Below are 13210 nucleotides of genomic sequence, written 5' to 3' on the forward strand. Positions count from 1 at the left end.
TTTATAAGATGGAGGGAGACATAATCAGTTGTTCTCTGTCAGCCATATTGGGCTGCTTAAAGATACTGAACTATGTAATAGCTATGTGTCCAAAAGTTTATAGACATCTGTTTAGTATTTCTTTCAAAATCAACAGTATTAATAAGGAGTATGTATACTAATTCCTGCAGTAACAGCCTTTGCTCTTGTGTGAAGGCATCATGATGGATGATTAGTTCTGGATTACAAATGTCACTCCAGCTCAACCTAAAGGTACTGGATGGAGCTCCATCACTCCAGAGAACACAGTTTTATTTTATCTGATGCTTGGCACTAGGCTTATGTTTGGCTACTCCAGAGCCTTCCATTCTATTGCCATTACTTTTCTATGGCAATTATACAGAACTCTGTCAGCAATAGGTACACTCTAAAGAAGCTGAATTAACTAACTAGAAGGACTGTCTGAATACTTTTGCACAGTGTGGGAAAAATCTGACATATTACAGTGAATAATGAATAACAAACTGAGCCACAGAAAGCAAAATGCAGATGCTGAAAATGATACATTATTAAAGTGGAGCATGTGAACAGAATGGAAAGAAGATGTGTGAAAAATACACTGTATTTTGCTTTCAGATCCTCAAGGAGGTGAAGGATGAAGACTGGGACATGTGGAATATCGTTCACACACTGACCAATCGGAGGAGAGGCGAGGACTCCATCTGTTATGCTGAAAGCCATGACCAGGTTGGCTCAAACATCAATCATTAGTTACTAACACAAACATTAGTAATATTAGAGTGTCAAATGCAGAGATGAATGCTGAATGCTGAATTCACTGCGTGAAATGTAGTCACTAAAGTATTTCATTGCAATACGTGAAAAAGAGAATTAAAAGTACAAGATAGAGGAATATATTAAAAATATCTTTGGAATAGGGGTGCAACAATACACCACTTCACAATATGATACATATTGTCGATTTTGCTATGGTGGAACAGTGGGAAAGTTGTGCTTGTATACATGTTTTTGATCAGACGTACGGTTTATCATTAAATATCAAGTATTTTTCCCATAAGAATGGAAGAGGTGAAAAAGTTTGTGCACCCAATGTATGTCATGTTGATACAAATCTGTTAGTAACACCCTATTAATAATGTTGAACCCTCTAAAATACTATAGTAACCATTCAGCAAAACCCTAGCAACCACTTGGGAACTGCTTAAGTGGTGCAATCAATCAGCATTTTCTCCAGGAAAATAAAAAAGAATATAAACAAAAGTTTGCATGGATGTATTTTAGAGCTGGGCAATATGGCCAAAAACGTTATCACGATAAACAAAATTCATATCATTCGATATCGATACATATCGCGATAAATGTCAAATCATGATTTCTTTCACGTTTGAAGGCTGATTTTGCTCCTGGGTGGTTAATTGTGGTTTTAAACTATCACTTATGGTCCGATCATGACAAACACTCGGCAAACAGTGGAACATTTCACTAATCTGTCATGGAAGAGTGGGAGAAAGTTTCTGAGCTGTTTTTATCAGCTTGAAAAGCACAGCTGCAATTTTTGTAATAGTCATGATTTAAGAAAGAAAACAGATTATTTTTAGCTGTCTGGTGACGAGCGCTCGGCTACCCCGTTACAAATGCTAAACAAGTGGCCAACAACAGTGCTAAACTCTTCAGTTTCTCAACAACGTCAGCTCGGTTCGGTAGGTCACTGCTGTCACTCCTACCATCCATGTCAGAGCAGATCACAGTATTCAGACACCAGCTAGCGACGGCTGGATTTCTCTATGCTATCGTAGTAGTTTAAGGGGTGAACTGCAGTATATCTCACGTTCGCTGTGTAAAAGCGTTATCTGCAGTGTGAATCTCTCACACCAGTCAAACAGAGTCAGAAAGAGGTGAGTTCACTGTAGGACAGTACAGTTACACCACTGACCTCGTCACTCACACTCGGTCACAGGAGAACAGATCGCCGATAACATCCACTCAGACAGGGATGTATAACTCCGCGTTTCAGCCGTTGCTAAAGTATATTTGGCGACCCTTTTTTTACTCGTGGCCCCCTCCCTCTCTAATCAAGTCGAAAAATTCAGAAGTGCGCCCTCTCCTGGCGACAGCGGAGTAGTGCTGCTTTCCTTGCAGTAGAAAACGCCACCAGGGCTTTCGCTAAAACGTAGAAGTGTGAGAATGGTGTATTATATCGAACATTTATCGAACCTGTCTTATCGCTATATCGAGGAAAAGTTATATCGCGATACTTATCGTTATCGTTTTATCGCCCAGCCCTAATGTATTTACATAAAAGTAAACAAAAAATGTAAAAATGAGCATTGCAAATTTATTTACAGTCTGATCTTGTGTTTGTATCTAAAATGACTCTTACCTTCTGGCTGAAATGAATAAGAGGGGATATTCTGACATGGCTCAATCACTCCCAGCAAACTGAATAGAGGTAGATTCTACAACCAAATAGAGATGCAAATCAGTAGTATTAACATCCCTACAGAGCAGGTTATTTGTTATACTGTATGTATTTTTCCAATATGTTAAATTCAGAAAATAAGATTTGAAAAAAAAATGTCATATTTGAAGTTGTTGTAGTGGATATTTTAACTTATTTTCACTTAGAAAAAAATAAGTGTTATTTGACCAGCAATATTCAAGTTTTTATATACAACCGTATGTGACATCATACCATGAAACAAACGCATGAATCCAGTACAACATAGATTCTAAGCTTATCATTTGCAAACATGTCTACTACGAGGAAGGACTGTTTAGCTCAGTCGTCACTCAGAAGAGCTCAGTTACACTGAGTTGAATAACTGGCTCATTGTCGTTATTTATCAGTGTACTCAGGTTTTAGCAGGAACTTAAGTGTTTTTACAGAAGCCGTTGGCTGAGTTTCTCTTTAGAGTCTGTGTAAGGAGAATGTTTACCATCCACCATGCACTGATTTTAACATTGTTAATAAATAAGCATCAATGGTGTTCCTCTTAAATTTAGTGGGTAAGAATATTGAAAGTATCCATATAAAAAGATAAGAAGTGTAATACAAATTTTGAATACTTGCATTCCATTATATCAACCAACCAACGCCTGTCCTGGAGACACACATCATCACTGTCAGAACAAAATCTTATTTACAAATGATAACTTTACAGAAAAAGAACAAAAACAATTTTAAAGCAAGATAATGTAATGATTTTATTCTAAACTATTTTGGATATTTTCACTCCCACTTTATATACATGCAACAGCGTAACTACTGGTGAATATTCACCGTTAAAGATAGATTGCACAGCTTATGTAAATTCACATGTGTATCAATTTTATGTTTTTATTCATGTAATTACACAATTCTATCTTTATAATTCTAAGCATATTTTCTCTTCTGTAATTACATGTGTAACAGGGTGAGGGTCATTATATTTGTATGGACTGCTGTACCTTCAGATTACGGAATGGTTTAAAGCCAGAATTTTAATTACTGTGTCACAACACAAGCACACTGCTGCAGCCAGTTAAAGGAAAAGGAAAGTTGGCATTTCCTGTGCAGCTGTAGTTTTGGTAATTACACACCTGTTACAACCAGAAAAGACTTGCTGGAAACAGCAGTTCATATGTAATTATCATTGAACAAACTGTAGTGGTAAACTCTGACTTTAAATGTGACACAGGAGTTTATACCAATGTAATGACCCCATCACTGTTACATGTGTGTAATTACATGTGAGAAATTATGCTCTATTAAGATGCACTTGTGCAATTACATGAGTAAAAGGTGATACATATGTGTGTTTACCTAAGCTTTTCTACTGTAATCCAGCAGTGGTTACATTGTTGTTGCGTGCATTCTTAATGTGTAGCTACACAATTATTAAAGACAATTAATATAAAGTGGAACCACATTTTCTGTTGGTCTATTCATCAGTAAATATTTGCACAATGTAAAGGACATTTGGTTTGTTTAAATTATGTTAAAAAATAAGGGGTTTGTTCTGTCTGTAAGAAATGTTTTCAAAAATGCAGTAGGGTTAGCAATGTTGATATGGTCAGTACTGTTGAATTAGATTTGATTAGATTTGAAAAATGTACACACAAATACAAATGTAGTAAAATGTGATATAGCATTGTGAAATATTTCACTCTGATTTGATTTGATTATTTGGCAATACACTGAACAAATGAATGTGACTGGAGAAGTTTGATTTTGAATGAGCCTATACTTTTTGTGAACATTTATACTTTGTGGACAGTTATAGTTAATTAAATATAAATAATCAATTCTAAGATTCTAAAGTTGATGCAGTTGAATCAGCACCTTCAGATCAATTAATCAGTGCATTTATAAAGTATAAACTTGCTCAGTATCTGAGGTCAGCCTGACGTAAGAACATTTAAGCTCATGTTAGTGAAGCATCTGGAAAGAAAGCTGTGGAGGTCACCTCTATGCCTCATCTTCTTGCTAGGCGCTGGTTGGGGACAAGTCGTTAGCCTTCTGGCTGATGGATAAGGAGATGTACACTAACATGAGCGCGCTGATCGCTATGACGCCTGTCATAGACCGTGGCATGCAGCTGCACAAGCTCATCCGGCTCCTCACTCACAGCCTCGGAGGGGAGGGCTACCTCAATTTCATGGGTGAGTGTCATTAACCAGGCACACACACACACACTCAGCCATGGAGAAGCAAGTTTGGTTTAGACAATGTTTCTCTTAAGGAAGAGGATGCGCATAGAAGCGTGCAATATAAATTGCGAAGGTGACAGCAGCAACACATTTTCCTGTTCTTCTGACCTGGAAGGAGTTATAAAGATTTCCAATGTTTTAATTTTTTGTGTTTTTAATGTTTTACAGTGCTTGCTTTGCATCACAGTGTCCACTTTTAAATCTCATCAAGTTGCTTTTACAAAATGACTGCACTCTATTTCAGAGTGTCATAGTACTGTAGTCTGGTCTCTGTAAATGAACGGTCTTAGACTCTCAGTGTCTTATTTTTCTTATTTTTAGACTTGCACACCAGCCGTCATTGGCAGAGGTGCGAAAAGTAGGAGTAATATTTAAGCAAAATGACTCAAGCAGAAGTGCAAGCAACATAAAAAACTGCTTAAGTGGAAGCACTGAGAACTGAGAACTGCAGCAAGACTTAGAACATTCAACATATATCATCATAAGAACCGAAGTTTGTGAGGCTCCTTTTCTCTCTTTTTAATGCACTCTGGTTCTACAAAAAGCGGTACACAGAGCAGTACAAACATAGTCACCAACATAACATAATGAAATTAAAAGAAAAGGGAGAATTAGGAAGTCAATGTAAATGGTAATGTGAATAATATGGGAACGAAGAAAAAGTAGATTCCACACATGTACTTTAGTAGAAAGAAAGACACCATTTCCATTCAAAACCATGAAGAATATAAATCCAGTTAAAACTTTACTTGAGTGTATCAGAGCCGATTGGTGCATGGCACTTGTGGGGCAGCAAAATCTGCCTGAAAATGTTTAGCAGATTTCTGCTTCATGCAAATGAGTCCAGCCTCTGCACGGCATTTTTTTAGTCAGGCAAGGTAGATTGGTCCTCGTCATGAATGTCAAATTTTAAACTTTCTCTGAAAGAGGAGAAGCGCAATGATATCTATCTTTTTCCTCTTTTAATTCCTGACAGATTTGAGCCATAGTAGAAATTCCTGATTTTATAAAAGTGCTGACAGTGAAGATTTGGAGGGAAGACATTGAAAAGGATGAAGTTTATATGATCTGAGCAGGAAGCAAATCAAACATCAAAATGCTGTTGATGTGAATGATAGTAAGCTGACACAAAACATTCATTTCTCTGTAGTGAAATGCTGTCTTTCAAGCTAAAAACAGCTCGGATCACTGATTTGAAGTTATTTCACTCCGTGCATTCACTTCACACCCTTAAACAGATAAACCAAAAGGAATATCATCCTAAATATTTTATTTTACTACTTTTCTTGCCTTTTTAACCAGCATGCAGTATATTTTGTGTAGCACTTTGACCACTGGTATTGGCTATGCAGTGGACTAAATATATTCAGCCCTTCTTACAAACACAAACTCACATTTTTGAAAGCTGGCTAAACTAATTTTAACCTGTATAAGCATTTGGATCATGGCTTTTATGAACAACTTGTAGTTCAACACAAATTCTGTAGATGTTGTTACTGATGTGATGGTTTCATCCATCAGTGTTTCTCTTGAACCTTTTCTGGATCAGATGCATGTGCAAAGGATTGTGGGTGACACCGGTACCACCCAAAAATTGTCAGCATGCAGACTGAACTGCTCAGCAGTATTTCAGAGATTATTTTGATTGGAAGAGCCTTTGATGACATAGAGGTCTAGAAATGTAGCCCACCCATACTGCAGCCTAGCTACAGGAAACACTATTATAGAAACACCCACCGAGCAGTTGAGCACGGAAAATGCCCTGAAAAGTGCAGCTGACCTGAGCCATATTGAAGGTTGCGTCTGGATGACACGGATGTTTTTGATGTTTGGGTCGGTACCATAAAAGTAATGAATTTCAGTATCCAGTCCCAACCCCATCATCTGTGTGCTGACGGTTGAAGTTAGCAGTAGCAGTGTGTGGGTGTGTTTGCTGAGAGAAGGCTGAAGAGCAGAGAACATCCAGGCTAAGCAAAAGACCATGAACAGCTCGAGCAAAGTCCATGCCATAGTGCAGAGCAAACAGTAATTAAGCTAAAGGTTTCCATGACAGCAGACTCCACATCTCCATGTGGCGAATAAAGCCACTTTGGCTTAATTGTCAGGCTGAGGTGATGTTTGTAGCCGTAGAGTCGGCCAGGCTTTAGGGAGAGAAAACAAACAGAAATGTGCGAGGTGCACCGCAGCTGGGTTAGCGAGCGACTTTCCAGCTGGATCAATGGGGTGCAGGGCATTTAGCCCGCACTGAGTGAGAACAAATTGTTCAAGCAAAAGAATCAATCTGACTTGCCAAGCAGGAAGACCCTCGTCCTCTAAAAATGCTCGTTTAGTCAGAGAACAGGGCTGGCTGAGGTTAAAGCCTTGAACGAGTACCTTTGAATAGAAAGGGAGCAGCAAAAAGAGGCAAATTTGTGACAGTACATTCCATGCAGAGTTGCTAACCCTCTATAAATTTACAGGCAGTCCATAAAAAACATATTTACCCTTATGAAAAAGAATAAGCGGTTTTAATGATGTGTGTGTGTGTGTGTGTGTGTGTGTGTGTGTGTGTGTGTGTGTATTGCATTAGTTCTGACTCCTGATGCCCTTGTAATGTGATTCCTATGCCCTAACAAGTCAGTGGTTGGTAATTAACTGCATGCTTATTACTACATCATTATGCAGTAACTACACTGAATTAAGCATTTTTCAGAGCATATGTAATGCCCTTATTAAGCCATATTAACTCTGCTCGTTAAAACATCATGAAGTAATAACTAAGGTGGATCAAACAATTTTTCAAAGCACCTTTATGTATTATGATCTTTTGCAGAACATTTTAAGTCTTATCCCCTTATTAAACCTTATCAAGCCAATAGCTGGTAACTTAATTTATGAAGACAATGACTGCTAATTAACTGGGTGCCTGTTATTACATTAGTAAGCAGTAACCAGAGTGAATTAAGAGCACTTTTCATGCTCTTATTAAGCCTTAATGAGATCAAGACCAGGGGGGATGGATTTTACAACAAATTAATAACTAATATTAGCCTATCAACCTTCAAATGTACATTTTAACCTTTTGAAGCCAAATTACCGATAACCAGTAATGATAAATGACCAAATGCTGGTTTAATAAGGCTTAGGTAATTGCTTAAGTAAAAATGCTTAATTCATCTTCTTAACCCTCTGGGTTCTATGGGTGTTTTCTCGATTTAAATCTAAATTCACCTTTGAAGGCACTTGCATATAACTTGATACGCACATGTTTTCATATCAGAGTGCTTTATTATCTTTGTTGCTACTTTCCAAAACCACTGCAGCAACTTCAGTGGCTGTAAACCTTTTGACCTTGAACCACAAGTCTCGACTGAATGCAGAATGAAGGGTTTCCGACGGGATGGTTCTTAATGATTTCCTGAGTGTCCATTAGTCAGTTTCACATACAATGTAGATGGACACATGAATCCATCACTTCACATGGTTTCACATACATGTGGTAAGAGATAAATGTGTTTCTCAACTCCTGTTCATAGCCTGATAACTCTGGATGTGAGTCACATATGATCTTGTGATAAGTTGGAATTGAAAGGGCGAACGTATAGTCATTGTCCAAAGAAAACCTCCAAAAATAGTAACTTTACAGGAGAAGGAAAAAACTCTTAGATTTCAATGTAAGTCAGTGTAAAGATGTTTCATTCCAAGTGATTTTAGAGCATGTCTGTTGGTCCATTCATCATGAAATGTTCACACAATACATACTTTTCTTTGGACAGCGACGACATATAGAAACATCAAACTTGATGTGTGGGTGAGTTTGTGGACCCAAGAGGGTTAATAATGCAGTAATAAGCAGCCAGTTAATTACTATTACTGGTTTATTTAGGCTAAATAAACATATTATAAAACATGATAGATAGATAGATAGACAGACAGACAAACAGATAGACACTTTATTGATCCCGAAGGAAATTTAGCAACCAGTAGCAGTCACACAGGACAGTAAATAGTAATAAGGGTGAAAACAATATAACAGGAAGAATAAATATAAAAATCCTATCTACAGGCATATATACAAATAGAAAATACAAAAATTTGGAATGATATCTATGACCTGAGATGTAAAAGGCAGTGCAATAATGACTGTACAAGGAGGCACAGGTAACGGTATATAATGACAATACTGAATAGATATGTGCATATATTGGTACTAAAATAAAGTGTCCAGGTGTGGAGTGTCCAGATGTGCAAGATGCACGATAGGGGGTACAGAAAGTGTGATATGTACAGTTCATGTAAGGTCATTATAATGTCCCCTTGTGTTACCTAAATTATTATAATACAGTACTACAGGAATTTATTTTACTATATACTATTTACTTGTCAACCCTCAGTTTTGATTACATGCTTAAAAATACTGATTCTTGGCTTAGATCTAGAAAAACACCTTCAACTGATAGAGGAAAAAGTTCACACTTACACATCTTATTTCCATAAATGGTTCTACAAAGACCCATCCATGTTTTGTTAAAAACACCTATGAAATTCACTTTGATGAAAGGCATAGGTCAATGAACCTGGTGATTAAAAATGTAAAGCACTGAACTACATACTGAAAATATAGCGGCCTTGCCCGTAGTCATCTGTAGGCGGGTGAAACATGGTGTCTGTATGACAAAGTGAGCAAAAAAATTTTCGATTAGCTGGACAACGGTTTTCAATTAATAGCCTTTACTTTCCACAAAGGATATTCAATGGACAAAGAAATCAGTAAAAGTACATTCTGAATATTCTGTTGCTTCTAGTGCTGTGAGGTATGTGTGGAGCCATGCTGGCATATACTTATTTTATATTAGAACACTTATTAAGATCAATCATAAGCCATGTCAGATGTTTCAGATGTTACTTGTAATCTTCTAGTTTAAAAAATGTTTCAACATGTCACCTAAAAACATATTATATATTTGTTCATGTAGTACATTTTGTATTCAGTTACAGAGAAGGATAATTAAAACTTTGGAAAGCTGAAACATTTCTTTGCAATTAAAAAAATAACATAATGAAATAAATTATTTTAGGAGGAAAATGGGTTCATTTAATGTAGATTTAAAAACACCTATTAGTGTTACATTGTTAATATTCTCTGCCAAACCACAAAGGTGCTCGAGGGCTTCTTTGGAGCGATGCCATAGAAGAATCGTTTTTATTTCCTTCAAGTGCTTTTAAGTGGATGAACAATTTTTGTAAATTAAATATATGCAAAGAACATTTTTTCAAGTTTCAAGAACCTTCACATAATGTAAGGGTTCCATTCCAATCTGAAACCATTTTCTCAGATCTATTTAGGAACCTTTTTTTTTGGTTATGTGATAAGCAGTTCTAAGCTGACATCTCAGTGAACCAGCTCAGCACTGAGTTCAGTGTTATTTCTTCTTTTTTTTGGTAAACTTTCTTACCTCCTTTTGATCAAGACCACTTTTCTTGTCAGTAGTGGTGGCTCCATCTTCTTCTGAATCATCAGGTGGTGAAGTCGAACTGAACTTCTGTTCTGCTACAAATTTCTGATCAGCTAATATTAGCCAGAAGGTAAAGGAGATTAAATTATTGAAGGGCGAAGTCTGCAGAAGAAAGTGAAGCGCTGAATGATTGTGTGTGTAGGTGCCAAGCCAGACTTCACTCCTCCTCAAATCAATCCCAACTTTTGCTCTGCACCATCTCTGCAAAAACACATCGATCCCACTCCTCCAGCTAACGCCACTAATTAGCATGGGGCTGCTATGTCAGCTGCTGTATTAACAGACACGCTAATGCTGCTCTCTACTGTACAGCGGCCTGTCTCAGGAGTCTGTGTGTGATTTATTAGAGCAGCGGGGGGCCGTGGTTAACTCCACAGCTTTCTCTCTCTACACAACATCTGCCACTGGTCAGAGATGCTCATCTCTCTCTCTCTCTCTCTCTCTCTCTCTTTCTCTCTCTCTCTCTCTCTCTCATTAACGTGTTATGTTTTTCTATCTGTGTTCAGGTGTCACTATTGTTTATGCCTCCTAACTTCTTGTTCATCAGAACTTGCTAACTTATTCTTTTTTATTGAAAAGTTTAGAACGTTTGATGCCAAAATTAATTAAAAGTAATTAAAGGAGAGTTACATCAGTTTTTTAAATTTCTGCATAATTAAATGGTTAAGATGTAAACAAAGTCATTCACAACAGTTTGATGTGAAATGTTCAGTTCTTGAGAAACTTACTGAGTCAGAATTGTTTACAGTGGTGGTGACAGGAACCACACATCTGAAGCATTTAATGCCTCTAAAAGATAGATGGATAGATAGACAGACAGACAGACAGATACTTTATTGATCCCAAGGGAAGTGTAGCAAAGCTCCCTCACAGAAAGTTATTACATGAAATGTTTACAAATACACTGCTTTATGTTTCATGACAGTTTTCAGATGAAGTTTTTGAAGAAAAATGTTTTTTAAGCCCATTCATGGTGGATGTGCAGGGTGTTGTATGGCAAAATAGTCTCAGCCTTGCCACTATTTTACAATTATCAACATATAAAAAAATAGATCACATCTAGGTTCACTGGTCATTTTGGATAGTTAATAAAATTGCTGTACTTGTGTTGTAAATATTGTGACCCCTGGTTCCTATCACCACCACTGTAAAGAAATCTGCATCCGCATGTTTCTCTACATTTAACCATTTCACTTAAAAATACTCTAAATGACTTGACAATACTCTAAATTGACAAAACGTCATGTGTCAAAGCTGGAGGACCTCTGTCCAGACCAGTTTACTGTTTTTTTCTCGTGCTCTAACACGCTCATTAACAAACCTTTCCTAGGTCCAGGGTTGAATAAGAGCACTGAAAATTTCTGATTAAGTAAGAGTACTGCGTCTGTAGAGATTACAATAAAATAATAAAATACTCAAGCAAGAGTAAAGAAGTTCTTTACTGGAAAAAAACTACTCTAGTAAATACTAGTAAATACCATAATTCCTGGTCTCCTAAGGTTATAACAGAATTACAGAAAGAAGGTTTTGTGATCAGAGTTTCACTGAGTTTCTCTGGGTAGCATAAGCTAAACCAATAGCTACCTTAGCTTAGAAATTAGCTGTAAAGCTCAATAGAATATAGATGCACTTTGAGAGCTGTTGTGTTTGTTATTCTAAAATGGAAAAATATAAAAGAAATTACTAAAAGAACAGTAACGATGTACTCAAACGATGTACTGACTCGTTGTACTTGTGCAAGCAAGATGACCCAAGAATATAACAAAACTAGAAACATTCTGCAAGAAAGAGCGGGTAAAAAACAAATAGAAAGACAGAAAGACTCCCAGCCAGCTACAAAAAGCATCTGCAAGCTGTACCCAAAATTTTGCATACAACAGTTTTGTGACAAAAAATGATCTTAAATAGTCTAGATAATTACAGTTTATTATTTCATAACATTTTCCATACTTCTTGAACCCAGAATATTCAGGCAAAGTAAGAATTGTGAGTGAACCATTTGTTTACATTTTGGCATTTAGTTTATAACATTTGAGTCTTTACTATATAAATTATAATTGAATAACAGTAATATTAATAAGACAAGTGATACAAACTTTTGAATGGTAGTATATTTAGTATGTAACAGTTATTAAAAGTCAAATACTAATAAAAACATCTACTCATTATAATGAGAGTACTTCTTTTCAGCTCCTAATTACTTCCCACCTTTAGATGTTTAGAGCAGACCAGGGCGAGGGTGCTCCAGGACCAGAATGGAGAACCAATGATGTATAAAAATCAGCATGTTTTTTGGGGTGTTGTTAAGCCATGGTTTTTCACCACCATTACACAGTATATTCTGCATTTCAGAGACGCTCAGCGAAAAGTAGCCTATGAAATATTCTTTAAGTAAAGTAAAACTGCCTGCTTGGCACTTCAAGGAAAGTTTGGAGGAAAGTGTGAGGAAAATAAAGCAGGGTGTGTTTTGGTGGAGCAGTGCGCCTTGGAGGACACTTCTCTTTGCTAATAGACGCTGCAGTGGAAGATCAGAGAGGCTTTGGCCTGACAGCATGCAGGATGACAGTCTGCAGCAGAGAAGCTGAGAGAAGCCACATCCTGATGGGCTTAAATTGAATTTGAAAGGGGTGCCACTTTGTTCATGCGGCAAGAGGGGGGGGGGACTTAAATTGAGAGCTGTGAGTTGTAGAGGGTTTTTTTCAAGCATAGAATGGAGTAAAAGATAAAATCCGAAGTCTCAAAGGATCTACTTTGTGCCCGACGGCTCTCGATGAGCGCCTGGTAATCATCTGTTTGTTTTTTGTTTTGTTCGATGGTTTCAGCACATTTCCTTTACTCCTGGATGTTCCTCTCTCACCTATCAGTATGGTTGTGCTTTGCAATTGCAGCAAAAAGGCCTTGAATTCTGCCTTTAGAAGCTTTCTGGAGCAAGGCCTTGAGTTCCGCGCTTCGGTGTACTAAATGCCTTCTGACTTGAAAAGGAGGCCGTTGTGATCTGACTATTGAAGCTACGGCCTGTGTGCTTG

General features: G+C 37.2%; 1 protein-coding gene across 1 annotated transcript in view; it reads left to right on the forward strand.

Moving 5' to 3' along the window:
* Positions 1-13210, forward strand: part of gbe1a (glucan (1,4-alpha-), branching enzyme 1a) — a 230990-nt gene that overhangs the window by 168510 nt on the left and 49270 nt on the right. The window contains exons 11-12 of the mRNA XM_036595341.1: positions 616-726; positions 4470-4641. Coding sequence (XP_036451234.1) covers positions 616-726; positions 4470-4641 — 283 coding nt within the window. The remainder of the gene's footprint in view (positions 1-615; positions 727-4469; positions 4642-13210) is intronic.

The sequence above is a fragment of the Colossoma macropomum genome, unplaced genomic scaffold (assembly GCF_904425465.1).
Source record: "Colossoma macropomum unplaced genomic scaffold, Colossoma_macropomum, whole genome shotgun sequence".
Classification (NCBI taxonomy): Eukaryota; Metazoa; Chordata; class Actinopteri; order Characiformes; family Serrasalmidae; genus Colossoma; species Colossoma macropomum.